This window comes from Lithobates pipiens, unplaced genomic scaffold, assembly GCF_037356315.1.
Source record: "Lithobates pipiens isolate NorthernLeopardFrog02 unplaced genomic scaffold, aLitPip1_a1.2 Scaffold_19, whole genome shotgun sequence".
Lineage (NCBI taxonomy): Eukaryota > Metazoa > Chordata > Amphibia > Anura > Ranidae > Lithobates > Lithobates pipiens.
Window position 1 is genome coordinate 251,667,390 of NW_027507764.1, and position 18,504 is coordinate 251,685,893.

The 18,504-nt window shown below is 39.9% G+C and overlaps 1 protein-coding gene across 1 annotated transcript in view; it reads left to right on the forward strand.

Moving 5' to 3' along the window:
* EPB41L4B (erythrocyte membrane protein band 4.1 like 4B) overlaps positions 1 to 18,504 on the forward strand; it is a 770,758-nt gene that overhangs the window by 497,376 nt on the left and 254,878 nt on the right. The window contains exon 16 of the mRNA XM_077491916.1: positions 7,418 to 7,611. Within this exon, the coding sequence (XP_077348042.1) occupies positions 7,418 to 7,611 (194 nt within the window). The remainder of the gene's footprint in view (positions 1 to 7,417; positions 7,612 to 18,504) is intronic.

Consider the following 18,504-nt stretch of genomic DNA (forward strand, 5'->3'; position numbering starts at 1 on the left):
GTGATTGATGATCAAAAAACTAAAACTATGTCCCCTTTTCATACACAGGAAGACCTCAGTCGGGGGGAGGCTGTGGCAAGTGGCAGCCAGGAGGTCGAACAACGCCTTCCTTCTCTTCCTGCCCCAACTACAGGAGCCCAGCCACAGCCTGGAAGGATGCCTGGTGGGAAGTGCCCAAGGAAGACGAGAGAGTGATGGCCTGGGTTCAGTCTGGTCTGCCAGAAGATGCAGCCTCTTGAAGATCCACATCCTGGGGACATAAATGGCATCTGAATTTCCTGTTCTCTAGGACTTCGGGACCAGACTTCTATCCCTGAGATATGTACTCCTCAGGCCACCAATTTTTTCTATTCTAATTTGTCCATGTCTGCCCTGGGGGCCAGAGGCTGCACCAAAGTAAGAAGTTTCTCCAGCGCTGCGTTCCTATTTTTATTTTATAGCGACCAAAATAAAGTTTTTTTTTGTTTGATGAAATACTTGTGTAATGTGTTTTCCTTCCAAAAGGCCAGTTTATTTGTGAGCAGGCAGGTACATTTCAAAAATACAAAGTGAAATGAATAACAAGGGGTACCAACACTAAACAACCTCCTGTAGATTAGAAAAGAAAAACCAAAGATAAAAAATAAAATAATGTTGTTGTGGTAAGTTTACACACAAAAAACACCCCAAAAAAAGGAGAAATTAGCAAACTGTCTTTAAAGGAGATTTTTAGGAATTAAAAATAAAAAAGCATCCAAAAAAGAATAAACAAAATCTAAAATTGTGTAGATGTGACGCAAACTAAAATTGTATTGCTGAAATGGTTAAAAAAGAGTAATGAAATACGTTCGGGAGAAGTGTGTGTGACTATGAGCATCAAAAGAAGTTCGTTCTTGCAGCATTGTAAAGAACAAGAGAATGTGCTTGATGAAAGAATTTTTAACATTGCAGAGTGACGAATGTGCTATATCGCTTACGAGCAGTAGTTTTACCTGAACGAGTGCTTCCGTGACGGAATTTGAATGTGAGCACCTTGTCCGTCGGAGTAGGCTACACATGATCGGAGTATGTCCGATCGGACCAGTTTGTCGGAAAATATTTCCAGCAAGTTGGAAAATTTGGTCCGACTGATATTCCGACGGAATCAGTCCGATGCATACCACACACAGTCGGATTATCCGACAACACGGTCCGATAGGACACATTCCGACGGATTCTCCGACCGTGTGTACAAGGGCTAACAGCGTCCTGCTTTTGATCTTCCTCAGTGGACGAGGACGCTACGGAGCTGTCAGCAAGCACCTTACTACTAACCGCTACATATATGAGTTTACTCTTCCATTGAAGTTTGGACTTTATTTGAGCTGCAAAATTATTTTCAGGAACTGTCACTTTTGATGCTATGTTTCTTACATGGCATGCAACTATTTTTGTTTCATCCATTCAGGACAACAAAGAAGGAATTAATTGCCAGATAAATTTGGAGACTATGTGTAATATCTGGATACTAGTCAGACAGGCACTTTTTTTATATAATGTTATTTCTTTAGATTTTTCACACCCTTGGGGACCACGCATGCATTATTTCCCTCTATATTTAGCAAATGTATTATTCATTTTCTATCATTGCCGATTTGATCGAAGGGTCTCAATGCATCTGTGGTAATTCAGGCGCCCAGTCTGTTTTTGTTATCTGTGTGTTTATTGTCTGTTTTTGCCTGTGTATTTGTGTGTCTCGTGCACCACATGCTTTTATGCATTTTTGGTATGCCACTTTTTGATATTCGGCAAGACCAGCTCAATACAGCTCATATTTGCTGAGCGACTTTTTAAAATGTAGTTTTGATACCAAATAAAAATGAGTTAAATGTTATTATTACTCTCCCATAATTGCCCACTACAGCTATAGTAGCCATCTTTCTTTCCATGGGTGATCTTTTCTCTTTTGATCCTCCTTGGAAAATATTTTGTGTATGCTGATTTTTTGGTTACGGCAGTAGCCTCATTTATATAAAGGAGTGGCACTGGGTTGGTAATCATCACTACATGGGTGGCGTGTGGTGGAAGTTTGGTCGTTTTTTTGTTTTGCATAATATCTCATCAGATGGTACAAAAGCAACAATCAATCCGAAATTATTTTGCCTCCTCAGGTCTACCATGAATCTCTGAGAAGGGGTCTGAATTACTAAATGTGCCAATAACAATAGATGAATATATGAGTGCAATTAATATGCTTAAGCCCGATAAAACCCCAGGTCCTGATGGGTACACAGTAGTTTACTATAAGGCATTTGCTTCTATCTTAGGTCCGAGATTTATAAAAGCATTGAACTCCCTTTTAGAAGATAGACCTATACCGAGAGATACTCTCAGGGCACATATTGCAGTTATTCCCAAGGAGGGTAAGGACCATGCCCAATGTAAGAACTATAGACCTATTTCATTATTAAATGTTGACTTAAACATTTTTACATGGATATTAGCCACAAGGTTACAACCTCTTCTTCAAATTGTCATCCACCCTGAACAGGTAGGCTTTATGCCTACTAAAGAGGCAAAAGATAAGACCATTAGAGCTCTAGATATTATCCACTTGGTTCACTCTCATAAAATACAATTGTGTTTGTTATCTTCTGATGCAGAAAAAGCCTTTGACAGGGTGGATTGGATTGGACATTTTTGAAGAAAATGTTGACTCACATTGGAGTAGGAAAAGCGTTCGGTAAATGGATAGAGGCTATATACTCTGCCCCATCCATAGCGGTAAGAATCAACGAGGCAACCTCCTCATATTTTAATATGAGTAATAGTACAAGACAGGGCTGTCCTCTGTCTCCAGTGATTTTTATATTAACCCTTGAACAATTCTTGCAACATGTTTGACGAAAATATTGATATTCAAGGCTGTGTGATCGATAAATCGGAACATAAAACAGCGGCTTTTTCAGATGCTATACTGTTCTTACATCACCAGAAACCACACTACCAAATCTTTTAAATGAGTTTGATCACTATAGCTTTTGTTCAAATTTTGAAATGAAAGTTCAAAAATGGGAAATATTAAATATTACAATGTCAACTACACGCGCACAGGCTCTCCAATCATCGTTTTCCTTTCCATGGGCATCTTCAATTTTTTCATATTTAGGAGTTAAATTGACCTCCTCAATAGACAGTCTTTCAAGCAAATTTTCCAACATTATTACAGGAACTTTCTTTTTTTTAAAAGATGGAACAAAGATCCCTTTTTTTTCACAAAGGTTTTTATTGGTTGAACAGCAAATAAAAATCTGATGAAACATTACAGTAAGTTGCACATATTTGTTACATAAGGTGTTTTAAAGGTCCCTTATACATAGATGGGTAGGAACGCTATCCTTAAAATGAATATTCTACCAAGATTATTGTACCTTTTTCAGACTCTGCCAATAGCTATCTCAGAGTCCTTTTTGAAATCATTACACAGTGCTTTTATTAGATTTACTTGGGCAAAAAGCATCCCATCTATCTTTTCACTTATTGGCTATGCCAAAAACCCAGGGGGGCATGGCTTTTCCAGATCCAATAAGATTCCACAAAGTACTACACCTTGCCAGGGTACTTGCCTGATGTAGAGATGAGGCACATAAGATCTTGGTGGTGATTAACCAACCATGTACGGAGATTCCACTCCGATGCCTACCATGGTTACGGTTGAGAACACTGGGAAACTTAAGATACCACCCCCTGATAGGGCCAACTCTAAAAGTAATCCAACAGAGTCATCTCTTTTCAAAACTGGTTGGGGAAATTACTCGTATTTATCCAGTTTTGGGAAACCCGTTATTAAACAATTTATGCGGCGTGGTAAATTTTGATTAGGAGACTTTCTTGAAGTACCAAGGTTGAAATACAGTCCGCCATTGGATCCGTGGTGGATGAAACAGCTTACTCATTTCCTTACTTCCCTTAATATGGGGGAGAGATCGGACCATTTAAACACATCTATAGAAAATATATGTTTGATAGAAAAGCCTTCTGTCCATGGGGTATCTGAGGTATACAAAATACTAATAGATCCCCCTAAAGACTTTGTTCCAAGATTCCTTTTGACATGGGAAAGAGATTTAGACATTACATTTTCTAAGGAGCAACGGAGCTATATTTTATATTTTGCCCATTATTCTTCAACAGCTAGTAAATACCAAGAGCTATATTATAAAATTCTTACAAAGTGGTATAAAGTTCCATCACTATTACAAGAAAATGTATTCGGAGAGGACGAATTCATGCTGTCGGTGTGGAGAGTCAGGGGGTAATATGCTTCATATCTTTTGGTCATGTCGGAAGTTAGTGGATTTCTGGTCTAAAGTGCGATATACTATAGGACAGTTAACAGACTATGATTTGAGGTTTGACCCAGCAAGATATCTTCTTCACTTTTCTGACCTTTCAAAATGTAAATATCGGAACTCTCTGGTCGCTCATCTTTTGAATGCGGCAAAGGCCAGTATCCCGGCTGTTTTGGAGGCAGGAGTCACCCCCTCGATCCCGCTATGGGTCAAAAAAATAGCTGCTATATATGCTATAGAAAAAGGTATTGCAATTATGCAAGGTAAGGAGGATACATTTAATAAAAAATGGAAACCATAGTCTCTTTGGTATGCACGAGGGAATATGGCTGTGCGCTTGGGGAGGGGGAGCAGGTGGGCCTTAGGGGGAAGGAAGAGAATGAGAGAATTTAATTATCCCTGTAGAAAAGTCATTTTTTTCCCTCTCTCTTTTCTCCTTATTACTCTCTCTGGTAAATAGTATCTGTGTATAAATGAGAGGTGGAGAGGGAAAGAAATATACACCTGAATGGTAGAATGGACATATAAGAGAGAAGAGGGAACCATTTTTCTCCTCCCCCATTTTATTTATTTATTTTTTGTTTGTTTCATAATATATATCCACTGAAAATAGAATTAATGTATGTTAAGCTATATTTTGTGATATGCAAGCAACTAAAATGTCTTTGTTTATATGTATAAACATTTTTGAAAAAATAAAATGTAGAATAAAAAAAAAAAGAATGCATTAGGTAGTCATCTGGATCTAAAAGTATGCTCAAAAAGCAAAGATTCTTGGTAATTCAGTAAATTTGATTACGGTTTTTGAAAAATGGACGACAGTAAATCTACAAGGGTAGCAACCAGTTTTACTGCTAGTGAATGTTATTAAATGAGCTTCTATATGATTGGTTGTTTTGGGAACCGTATTATACTTTTTATGTTTTTATACAGTTACCCCAATCCATGTTGTTATTATAAACTGCATTATCTCAAAAATATAGTTTGAAAATACCAATGCTCTTTAAAATACTTGCCAGTTAATTTACTTATGAAGCAAGTATCACAGAAAGCAATTTAAGTGTTAATAAATCCTAATCTAGAAAAATAACATATCCAGTTGGATATAATAATGGTGTGTAATTCCACTGCACTGAGTCATAGTTCTTTATATTGGGAAAACATGTAATGGTAACTTAGAACATCATCTTATCATTAATAATTATATAGCATAGTAGAATAAATGGCTTGTTGTGAAGCATGTCCAACTGGCAGGATAAATGCAGGTTTATTTAATAAACAATGCAAGGAGAAAAGTCATATTTGTAAAGTGTTGTAACACCTTAGCAACCAGATTTTATTTGGAGTACAGGCCCCTTGCTTGGGGGGGGGGGTGGATAAACTGTTGGAGAAGACCTCTCACTACAGTGAACTGGTAAGGTGTCCTTTGGATTACTTTTTACTAAAACACTGGGGAATGTGAAAAGAGCAGCTCTGCTTTAACATTTTCTGTTCATTTTTACAGACCAGACAGGTGGATTTTATAGGTTGATATGGGAAATGTACTTTACCATATGGGCTGGTGTGTAAATCGTGCTGCACGAAACAGTTCTTGCTCGAGGCAACCTTTCAGCTTCCAACTGTCATTCCTGCAGTCTGGGTTTGAAAATGAAAAATTATTCTAGTTGTTCCACCAATTGTCTCATTTTGTTTTAATAAATTGCCCAATTTTTTACCTAAATTCACAGTCATGTGACATGTTGGGCCCAAATCTTCTTTCCTCTGAATTGCAGTGTGGGAGGGTCCTCAAGCAGTGGCAGATAACTAGTCTCCACTACTGAAATGGGTGTTGCAGAGAGCATTATGATGGCAGACTCAGGTAATTAAACAAAGCTGTTAAAAATAATAATAAGTAAAGGTGATATTGCCCAGTGATGAACTTAAAACCGCACATCACAACTTTTAAAGGGTATGATAGAAGACAAACAGCAAAATCCCTTTATTTTTTTAAGAAAGGTATGGACTTCAGAGAGAGAAATATCATTTTGCCCCTGTACAAATCATTAGTAAGACCTCATCTGGAATATGCAGTTCAGTTTTGGGAACCAATTCACAAAAAGGATATCAAGTATCTGCAGAAAATGCAGAAAAAGACAATCAAACTGATAAGAGGCATGGAGGAGCTCCCCTATGGGGAAAGATTAGAGGAATGGAATTTATTCTTTCTTGAGAAGAAAAGATTAAGGGAGGATATGATTAAAGCGGGAGTCCACCGGGACTCCGCGTTTTTTTTTTTTTTAAAAGCCAGCAGCTACAAATACTGCAGCTGCTGACTTTTAAATAGTGACACTTACCTGTCCAGCGCGCCCGCGATGTCGGCACCCGAAGCCGATCGCTCGCTCGTCTATCGGGTCCTGCCGCCGCCATCTTGGGTATGGGAATCAGGAAATGGAGCCTTTCGGCTTCATTTCCCGGTTCCCTACTGCGCATGCGCGAGCCGCGCGGTGCAATCCGGACGGTCCCCGCTGCCTCTGGGAGCTGTGTGTTTCCCAGCAGGCAGCGGGGCACTTGCTGAAGGGGGCGGGCGCTTGCGGAAAGGGGCGTAACGTACGCCCCTTTCCGCAGAGAGCTAGCCCGGAAGTGGGTGCAGTTACCTGGATTATCCAGGTAACTGCACCCCCCTCCCCCCTGAAAGGTGCCGATTGTGGCGCCGGAGGGGGGGGGATTCCGATGAGCGGAGGTCCATTTTAGGGTGGACCTCCGCTTTAACATGTGTAAATGCATAAGTTGTGGATAAAGTCCATCACTTTAAGGTTATCACAGAGAACAAAGGAGGCATTCTTTAAGTCTTTAGGAAAATAGATTTAGGCTGGGTTCACACTATTGGGAATTGGCTTCGGGTTTCCCCACATCCAATTCGCATAGCAGGAGATTGTGACTGGCTCTTTATGGAGCCGCTTCACACATCTCTGGAGTGTCTCTGGTGCAAGTTAATCTCCAAACAGAAAGGCCCTAACTCTTCCCTGCTGTATACAAAACTAGGAAAGTTATTTGTTTACTTTTTTTTTTAATGACTAGCTCATTTGTGTCCTCAGAAAGCATACTTTGTACTTATGTTTTGTTATCAGGTATCCATTGTCACCAGGAATTAAAAGCAGTGATCTTCATATATTCAACTTTGAAGAAAATGGAGGGACCCGTTATACATCGAAAGCATCCAGCAGACATAACCACCATCATCAACATCATCACCATCACTCCTCTTATGGACACCTTGTCACTGATAGTAAAGATAAAGTTTCTGGAGGTACCAGTACAAGCAGTAAGTGTAACCTTTTGCTGTTTATTAATCGTCAGAATTTGTATTATAACCAGAACATTTTAGCACTCTTGTTCAAATCTACAACATATGAAACTAGTGGCAGATCCACCATAGCTGCTAGTTAAACACATAAACATGTTTAGCGTTCTTTTAATATATATATTAATTAATATATATAATATTCCAAATTATACAAATGTAACAAAGAAGGAATACATTTAAATTGAGTAAAAAAGTTTTCGTCACTTTAAAATGTTGCAATTACTGAAAAAAGATTTTGTTAATGTGCCTAAAAATCAGAGAGCTCAATACTTTCTGTAGTGAGCTGACAACACAATGCTTCTGCTGTACTGAAATCACAAACCCTGCCCAGTTCCCTCATCTGCTGGTATACAGATCACATCCCTCTCTCTTTAACATAATAACATAAGGAAAAGGCATTTTGTAATCCTGCAGAGGAGCAAGTGCTGATAACATTGCTATCCTTATATTAAGTAGGAAACCATTTCTGTACCCACTACATTCAAATAATGTATTTGATTTATCTTGATACTACTTTCAGATATCTTATAACCTTCCCACTTTAGTAAGGCATAAATAGACAGTAAATTATGCATGCCTGGAATTTAGACTTGCATGCAATAAAATCTGAATATAGCTAAAATTGACAATTTGTAGAAGGGTATGTTTTTTTTCTGTTTAATTACAGGCACCAACAACAAGCTTTACATTTAAAGTTACTTTGGCTCATTCTCTGCAAGAGTATATTTTCTTGTTTTTCACTTTCCTAATTCAAAGATGGGAGATGGAGAAATGCATTGTTTAAATTTTACATAATTTCATGTAGTATGCCACTATATTGTCACAACTTATTATTGGTGGGAAACCTATATAGCCTTTTCAATTATGGATTACAAATTAGAATGTAATAGATCTGATATTATGCTGTCATTGCTCATATACTGTAATCTGATAGCCCAGGGGGTGAGTATATCAGAAAATGGGCGTATATGAGTCAGGAGATTAATTTGCTTTGGAACACAATTTATACTTTCCAACACATTATCTTTTACAAGAGTAAAAGTGGAAGGTGCGACAGTGGCAGACAAAATAGTTTAAATAAAAAAAAATAATAAAAAAAATTATACTTTACAGGTCTATTGTGCTTGCCTGTGATTTGTTTAAAAGGTTTTCAATGATCCTGGCACGAGTCAGTACCTATAAAAGAAAAGAAAATGCGTCATTATTGCAGCAGTCAGTGGGGATCCAAGAAAAAGCACGTCTGTGATGGTTTGTGCTGACATGGAGTCACTATTAAAACAGATTATGGAGCGGGATAGCGCTGTAGACTGAGCCGGATGGATGCAGCATTGCCTGGATTTACCAGTGGCTTCCTTGGTGTCTCTCCCTGACTTTGTTGTCCCCCAGTTCTGTCTGTCCATTGCTAACATAGCCCCGCCACTGTTTCCTGCTATTGATGCTGTGTCTGTCTCTGGTGACATTGTTCCAATCTCCTCCCTTGTACTTCCGAACTCCCATGATAGCCAAGGAGATCTCACTCAAGCAGTGGGTACTTTGACTGATATCTATATGGAAAGCCTTGTGACACAGAAGAGGATGTCAAAGAGGCCACTCAGGTTCAATTCCCCATCCCAGCCAAGGTACAGGGGACAAGTTAAAAAATCTGCAATTAGAGGAAGAGGTAAATATAATATCTGCACAGCCTTCTACTGCTACGACATTGCAATTACTCAGCCTACTGCAAACAATACTACTGTTGTTGTGGTTAACAACTCCATGACTGCAATTTCTTTGTCTACCAATTTTAGCCAGCACTTTAATACGGAGTTACTGTAGCTCAACAAAGCAGTGTTAATTCTCTTGACTCTTTTCATGCATTATGTCCTAATGTAGCACTGCTGTCTGAAACCAACCTGTTGGAGAAAGTGGCACCTACATCACATAACAACCAGGTGGTTGCTATGACTACAGAATCATCGCAAGCTTTTCCATCCACTGCCCTGTTATGTTACATTGGTTAACCCTTCCTTGTCCCCCGCTAATATGACTAGAGGTCAGTCTTTGGATGCCTCTGTATTACAGGAATTTGCTGTTTCTATGTCTAATTTATTGTCTAAATTGCTGCCTTCTTCCAATTTGTCACAATCCTCTCATGCAGGATTAGATTCGGTTTGGAAAGACAATATGCTTTCTAACAACAGTTAGCCTATGCTTTCTAATGTTTCCTTAGCTATGTCAATGGTGACTATAGAACCTTTACCATCTTCTTCTTCTATCGTACCTGAAACTTGTCTGAAAGAAGTTCTCTTGTGTGAACTGTCACCATTGGGATTTCATCTTACAAATGCCATAAAAAAAAAGATATGGAAAGGGGATTATATTGATCTCCAGTCTACTAGAGAGACTGGTATTGACAAACGTGAAAGTGATAAATATATTGATAGACGTAAACATTCTATTCCCTGTAGTTTTAATAATTGGCTTCAAACATTCAGTATTTTTGCCAGTGTTCTAGGGAAACAGCGTCCTGATCTATGCAGTGGTCTTTTCCAGTATGTGGACATTATATTGGAGGCATATAAACATTTTCCGAGACTTTCCTGGTTTTACTATGACAAATATTTTCATCAAAAGCGTTCGGGGCACGGTTCTTTGAAATGGGGCATGAAAGACATTGGTGTCTGATTAAACCTGTTATTGCCTCAGAAGCCAGTTTTGAAACCATCTGTACCTGCACCTGGACAACACTACAAACGTTTATGCTTTAATTTTAATGAGTCATGTAAATGGCCTCATAATTGCAAGTATAAGCATGAGTGTGCTCACTGTGCAGGAGCATACCCTGTTGTGTGTTGCTTTAAGAAATTGGCATCTAATGTCACGCCTACCACTAAGGATGTTTTTCTCAAAAGCGGTAACACCGGTGAACTTAGTAAACATGTTACCGTGGCTTTACCGTTACCCAGATCACAAGGCAGCGGACATTCTAATTAATGGTTTCGGCAATGGTTTCCAATTACCTTCGTTTATAGGTTCTGGTTGTGGGGTTTTTGATAACTTACATTCTGTTAGATTGCATGAGTAAGTGTTTAAGGTCAAGATTTTTTTTTTCTCTGAAGGTAGAATCGCAGATCCTTTTACTGTTCCTCTTTTTTCTGGATTTTAGAGTTTCACCATTAGGTGTCATCCCAAAAAAGGAACCTGCCACATTTAGATTAATGCATAATTTGCCTTATCCCGACAGTTTTTCCCTTAAGGATGACATAGATCCTAGTTTATGTTCGGTTTCCTACTCATCTTTCGATGATGCTTTAGTAATCATTATGAATGTTGGTGAGTCTGCTCTTTTAGCAAAAGCTGATAATAAAACAGCTTTTTGGTTATTACATATTCACACATCTGCTTTTAATTCTTTGGTTTTTGTTTTTCAAAATTAATATTTCTTTGACAAATGCCTCCTGGGCTGTTCTCTTTCTTTTAGTTATTTTTAGTTTTTCTCAACTTTTTTAGAATGAGTTTTGAATTCTCAGTCTGGCTCTTTTAATTGTTTTTACTATTTGGATGATTTCTTATTTGTTGGCAGTGCAGACTCTTTGGATTGTCTTTACCTTTTCACAGAATTTCAGATCATTTGCTGCCACTTTGGGGTTCCCTTAGCACAAGAAAAATCTGTGCCTCCGACCTCCTGTTTAGAATTTTTAGGTCTTCAGATTGACACTGTAGCAATGCAATTCAGGCTTCTTATGTCCAAGGTTGTGAAGATTAGATTTTTGTTAGAATTTATTTTATCAAAGACTAAAGTTCAATTGTGCACCATTCAATCTTTGTTGGGCTTGATGGCGTTTGCCTCTAGGGTGATGCCTATGGGCTGTGTTTTCGCTAAATATCTATACAGAGCTATATCTGTTTTTTTCATTTTGTGAGGATCACTATGGATATTTGAGACGATTTGATTGTCTGGCTAAAAAAATTTGTCATCTTTTAATGGTTGCACTTTGTGACAGCTCCTGTTTTGTGCTTCCTCTGCTTTAAATCCTTTTACCGATGCCTCTGGTGTTTATGGATAAGGGGCATTTTGGCAAGGGCATTGGTCTGCAAATAAATGGCCTACATCATGGTTGCTTAAAGGTTTTACAACCAATATAGTACGTTTAGAGATTTTTCCAGTACTAGTGGCCCTGGGAACTTTGGGGCCCACAGTTTCGCAGTCAAAGAATACTTCTCTACTCTGATAATAAAGGCTTTGTTTATGGCATAAATTGTTTGGTTTCTAAGTCTTTGCCAGTCATTGCTATTTTACACCATCTTGTTTTTAAATGTTTGGTTTCTAAGTCTTTGCCAGTCATTGCTATTTTACACCATCTTGTTTTTAAATGTTTTGAGCTTAATATTTGGCTTAAAGCTAAGTTTGTTAAGTCTTTGCCAGTCATTGCTATTTTACACCATCTTGTTTTTAAATGTTTTGAGCTTAATATTTGGCTTAAAGCTAAGTTTGTTCCTGGAGGTGATAACATCATAGCAGACTCGTTGTCTCGTCTACAGATGGACAAATTTCAGACGTTAGTGCCAGACGCAGATCCTATTGTCCTCCTCATTTATGGAGTCTAATATGACAGATGTGATGCTTTCCATTAGGAACTCCTTAGCTCCATCCACGTGGGCAGGATATAATGCTACATGGAATTTGTGGTGTTATTTTTTACAATATATTAACGTACCAAGTGATTGTTTTAATTAACGTCTTGTGCTGTCTTTTTAAAATGATTTAATGAATTGTAAATACTCTTATTCCCATGCATTGCAAACCTTATCGGGGGTGTAATTTCTCTTATGTTTACATGGAGTCCTTTCTTGCCTTATTTTCTTTTCGGTACAAAGGGCATTGAAGGGTTATCGCAGAGCACATTTTGATAACAGACTTCCAATTTCTGTTGATCTGTTACGAAAGCTGTGTTCTGCAACTATTGAAGTGTGCTTTTCACCTTATGAATCTTTATTGTTTAGACTTTCGTTCTGCCTCTTTTTATTGGTGCATTTCATATCTCGGAAATCCTCCCTCTCAGTAAACAAGTGTGTTCAGGTTTATTGTTTTCTGATGTTGTGCTCCAATCGGAGGTGCTTAGTATCCTGCTGAGCAGAAGTAAAACCGATCAACTCGGCCATGGTCGTTAGATTACACGCCACAAGTACTCAGATCTATTTATCTGTGCTGTATCCTTGTCTCAGCAATATTTAGTTTTGCCCATTGGCTAACGAACATTTTCTTATTCATACTGATGGTAGTTTTCTGAGTATTTATTAATTGGATTCAGTTTTGAAGAAATGTTTGGCCCTTTTGAAGATTGACCTCCTTTTGGATTGGAGCTGCTACTGAAGCGGCTAATTTAGGTCTTTCTGGATTTCTGGAAGGGCATTGGTAGATGGAAATCCAACTGTTATAAATATTATGTACGACCTAATGTTTCCATTTAATTTCAGAATCTTCATGCATGGTTTGGATTATAGGACATTCCTATGTATTTTGGGTGCACAAAAGAGCTGAATACAGATGTTATGGTTCTTCTCTGAGTTTGCTTACATCTCATTTTAGTGTCTATTGGTATGGACTACGTGGCCTAAAATGGACTAATCTTCGTAAATCATTGTCTTTGTTTTATTTAAAATGGCCTGTTATGAATGTTATAATTTTTAATTTAGCTGGCAACGACATTGATCTCCAAAAAACATGGGACACAATTTCGCTTAAGTCTGATTTGACCTGCCTTCATGCAATCCTTCCGGATTGCATCCTAGTGTTTTCGGAAACCATTCTGCGTTTGCTTTGGTTTTCCCCAGAATTTAAACATTGTGAAAAAAAATTTAAGAAAATTAACAGAAAAATGGCTACGTTTATGTCTCTGTTGAATCGTTTCTCTTTTAGACATGTTGATTTGGAAGGAGGCGTCAATGGTTTTTAAGGACACTGGACATTTTTAATCTTAATTTACAATCCTGTGTCGAGTAGGCTGTGGGCCAGGTGGGGTGCCATGCTCCTTGTGTTTAAGCATGGCGTTTGGGACTTTGTATTAGAATGTTTAGTAGCTCAAGGTTGAAAAAGCTGAGCATGATATGCTGTTGGTATATTTTTTTAAAAAAAAGCTGGTATTACTATATGCTGTTCATAAAAATTTAAGTCCAGTCTTATATTATTTATATAAGTTTATAGGATGTATATGTTCTGCCTACTGTCCCATAAAGGTGAAAGGTGGGGCAAAAATGTCCCTGCCATCCACATGTGGGACAGTGGCAGACAAAATTGTTTAAATAAAAAAAATACACTTTATTTACAGGTCTATTGTACATACCTATGCTTGGTTTAAAAGGTTTTCAACAGTCCTGGCATGAGTCAGGACCTATAAAAGAAAATGCGTCATTATTGCAGCAGTCGGCGCGGATCTAAGAATAAGCATGTCCCGCCCTCCCTCTCTTGTCGCAAGCCTGAGTTATGAGGTTTTTTGGCCATTCCTTAAGAAATGGGACTTTGTATTAGAATGCTTAGTAGCTCAAGCTTGAAATAGCTAAGCATGATATGATGGTAGAGTAGATTTTTTTTTTTTAAAGCTGGTATTACTATATGTTGTTAATAAAAACTTTAATACCTATAATAAAAGGCCACGGCCAATTAAATCCACTAAAAAATGTCCAGTCCAGTGTTATATTATTTATACAAGTTTATAGGATATATATATGTTCTGCCTACTGTTTAATGAAATTTGTAATTTGTAAAAGTTAAGAAAGGTTGTCTCCATAAATGGAGAAGGGTATTTAGTTCTAGTACCCAGATATTTGAATTGTGATTTAATAGTTTGGAAATGAAGAGAGATGTTTGGAGGGCATCTATACACAATATGCCCATATAGACATCTCCTATAGATCTTAGAGACAGTATTATTCCTTAATAGCAAGGACCAAAATTGCTACAATGCTATATACCTGTCAGAAACTATGAATCAGACTGAGACAGAAGTACAGTTTAATCTCACTTGTTTAATAATAATAAATGTAAACAGAGTAAACATAGTCAAAACATAGCCAGAGTTCAGAAACCGGAACGGATAGTCAGACAAGCCAAAACATCAGGGAGCCAGAGATGAGCTTAGTAGAACAGCAAGCAGGATCTGGAGCCGGAAGGAATGTCAGCCAAGCAAGTCTTTAACAGAAAAACAGGAGAACGTCTCTAGAGATGTGACCAAGGCGAAGGCAGAGATCATCTGGGCTGGAAGGCTTAAGTAGGCAGGACTGACAAGCAGGATATCATCAACAGGTGAGTCACTGTGGAGAGATAGTAGCCGAGAATTAGCTGACAGCTGGGTGGCCAGCTCAGAGAAGGAAGGGCTGAGCCTAGCCCTGACAATACCATATATATCTAGAATATGAATACCTAAAATAGATAATTAGCAAATCAAAAAAACAGGACTAATGCCGCGTACACACGATCAAACAATCGGGTGGAAAAGTCCGGTAAACTCAAGTCCGCCGGACAATACCCCCATGTGTAGCCTCTGGCATACTTTTTTGACCCAAAAGTACAGCGGCCCCCCCCACCCCAAAGCACCTTGTCCCCATGTTGATGAGGACAAGGGCCTCTTCCCGACAACCCTGGCCGTTGGTTGTCGGGGTCTGCGGGCGAGGGGCTTATCGGAATCCGGCCCCCCACCCTATGTGAATGAGTATGGGGTACAATGTACCCCTACCCATTCACCTGTGAAAAAAGTACAAAAAAAAAACACATCACAGGGTAAAAATAGTTTATTGCACAGCTCCCTCTTTGGTTCTTCTGCTGGGCCACCGCGCCTTCTTATAGCTCTTTTACAGGCGGTGGCCCGGTCTTCTGTCGTCGCCGCCGCCTTCTGTTCTTCTGTTCTCTTCTTCTCTTCAGATCTTGACTCGTCGCTCCATCCGCTCACAATGGCTCCGGCGCGACGCGCGGCGACTTATATAGGGACATCACTGGAGCATCCTCTGGGACTGTGACACCATAATGGGCGGGGACATCATCCGGTGATGTCCCTATATAAGTCGCCGCACGCCCAGTCCCCGTCATTGTGAGTGGAGCGAGCGACGACGCAACATTTGAAGAGAAGAACAGAAGAACAGAAGGTGGCGGCGGCAGCGACAGAAGACCGGGCCACCGCCTGTAAAAGAGCTATAAGAAGGCGCAGTGGCCAGGCAGAAGAACCGAAGTGGGGGACAAGACCCCCGAAGTCGGAAGAAGAGGCCGCGGCGAGGAAGAAAGCTGGGCTCCTCAGCTAGCAAAAGAGCTAGAAGAAAATAGTGGAGAAGTCCGGCGAGAAGACCCCCGAAGACGGAAGACCCCCGGAGCTGTGCAATAAACTATTTTATCTTGTGTGTTGTGTTTTTTTGTACTTTATTTTACAGGTGAATGGGTAGGGGTACATTGTACCCCATACTCATTCACATAGGATGGGGGGCCGGTATCCGGGGGCCCCCTTATTAAAGGGGGCTCCCGGATTCCGATAAGCCCCCCGCCCGCAGATCCCGACAACCAACAGCCAGGGTTGTCGGGAAGAGGCCCTTGTCCTCATCAACATGGGGACAAGGTGCTTTGGGATGGGGGGGGCGCGCGGCCCCCCCTTCCCCAAGGCACCCCCCATGTTGAGGGCACGCGGCCTGGTACGGCTCGGGGGGGGGGGCGCTCGCTCGTCCCCCCCTTTCCTGGCCGGCTGGGTAGTGTGCTCGGACAAGGGTCTGATGTGGACCTGGGGGACCCCCACGCCGATTTTTTTCGGCGTTGGGGTTCCCCTTTAAGTCCATACCAGGTGGTGGGGCCAGCGACGTCTCCCTCACGGGCCCTGCCTACCTGGAGACGTGTTTGAAATGAGCGGACTTTTCTCCGCGTGTGTGGGCGAGTCCGTTCATTTCAAAAGTAGGGCGGATAGTACGGCGGACTTAGTACGCCGTATTAGTCCGCTGAAAAAGTGCCGTGTGTGGGCAAGTAGCTCGTTCGGAAAGTCCGACGGACAGTCTGGCGGGAAGTCCGCCAGACTAAGTCCGTCGGATAGTCGGCTACGTGTGTACGTGGCATTAGACTAAATATAATCATAAAGCAATTAAGGTTTTAATGTTAGTATAATTAGGTTAGTATTATACACAAATAAATATAATACAATGCGCTTTAGAATGCAAAAATTACCAAAAATAGTGCTGCTACTTAAATAACATAAACATGACAATAGATGAAAAACATAAATATATAACCAGGTATATATAATATAATCCACAGTAACACTCTTAAATGTGTCCAAAAAAAAACAAATAATGTCCTTAATAATTAAATCATGTGTAAATGTATAAAGCCATACATAAGCCACACCAAAAAAAGACAGTCCTTATTGAAAAGTGCAAAAGCAATATGTGTATATGATGACACCAATTCCTCCACCAGAGTGAGGAATGGGAGATCAACTCCTGTTAAGAAAGAAGCTCACCAAATGATGTTTCCGTTCATTCTCGTGTTTGGAAAACAAGCTCAAATATTAACCACTTGCTTACACCCTTCCTGCCCAGACCAATTTTCAGCTTTCGGTGCTCTCACATTTTGAATGACAATTACTCAGTCATGCAACAATGTACCCAAATGGATTTTTTGTCCTTTTTTTCCCACAAATAGAGCTTTCTTTTGGTGGTATTTAATCACCTCTGGGGGGTTTTTTTGCGCTATAAATGAAAAAAAACCCGAAAATTTTGAAAAAAAAACGCATATTTCTTTGTTTCTGTGACAAAATTATGCAAATGATTAATTTTTCTTCATAAATTTTGACCACAATTTATACTGCTACATATCTTTGGTAAAAATAACCCAAATTAGTGGATATTATTTGGTCTTTGTGAAAGTTAGAGAGTCTACAAACTGTGGTGTGAATCATACAAAATTGATCACATCTGATGTACTGGTGGCTGATCTCCTTTCTTGCAACCCGAACAAGTCAGGAAAGTACAAATACCTCCCAAATGACCCCTTTTCGGAAAGTAGACATTCCAAGGTATTTAGTAAGAGGCATAGTGAGCTTTTTGATGTTGTCATTTTTTTCCCACAATTCTTTGCAAAATTAATTAATTAATTGTAATAGGTTATTTTTCTTACATGGCATGTGTAAACCACAAATGACACCCCAAAAAAATTCTGCTACTCCTCCTGAGTATTAAAATACCACATGTGTGGGACTTTCACAGCCTGGCCACATAGAGAGGCCCAACATGCAGGGAGCACCATCACGTGTTCTAGGAGCATAAATTACCCCTCTAACTTGTTGACTACCTATTACACTTTTGAAGGCCCTGGAGCACCAGGACAATGACACGTGACACTGATGACAGATGACACTTATACGTGGCACTGATGACAGATGGCACTAATACATGGCACTGATGACAGATGGCACTAATACGTGGCACTGATGACAGATGACACTAATACGTGGCACTAATACGTGGCACCGATGACAGATGGCACTAATATGTGGCACCGATGACGAGTGACACTGATGACAGATGGCACTGATAAGTGGCATTGATGACACGTGACACTGACAGGTGGCACTGATGACAAATGGCACTAATACGTGGCACTGATGACAAATGGCACTGATACGTGGCACTGATGACTGATGACAGATGGCACTATGTGGCACTGATGACAGATGGCACTGGGGACAAATGGCACTGACAGGTGGCACTGGGGACAGATAGCACTGGGGCGGATGGCACTGGGGGAGGATGGCACTGGGGCAGATGGCACTTTTTTTTTACTTACGGCCGCTGCAGCCGTTCATCTGTCCCTTCTCACACGCTGTCTGTGTGAGGAGGGAGAGC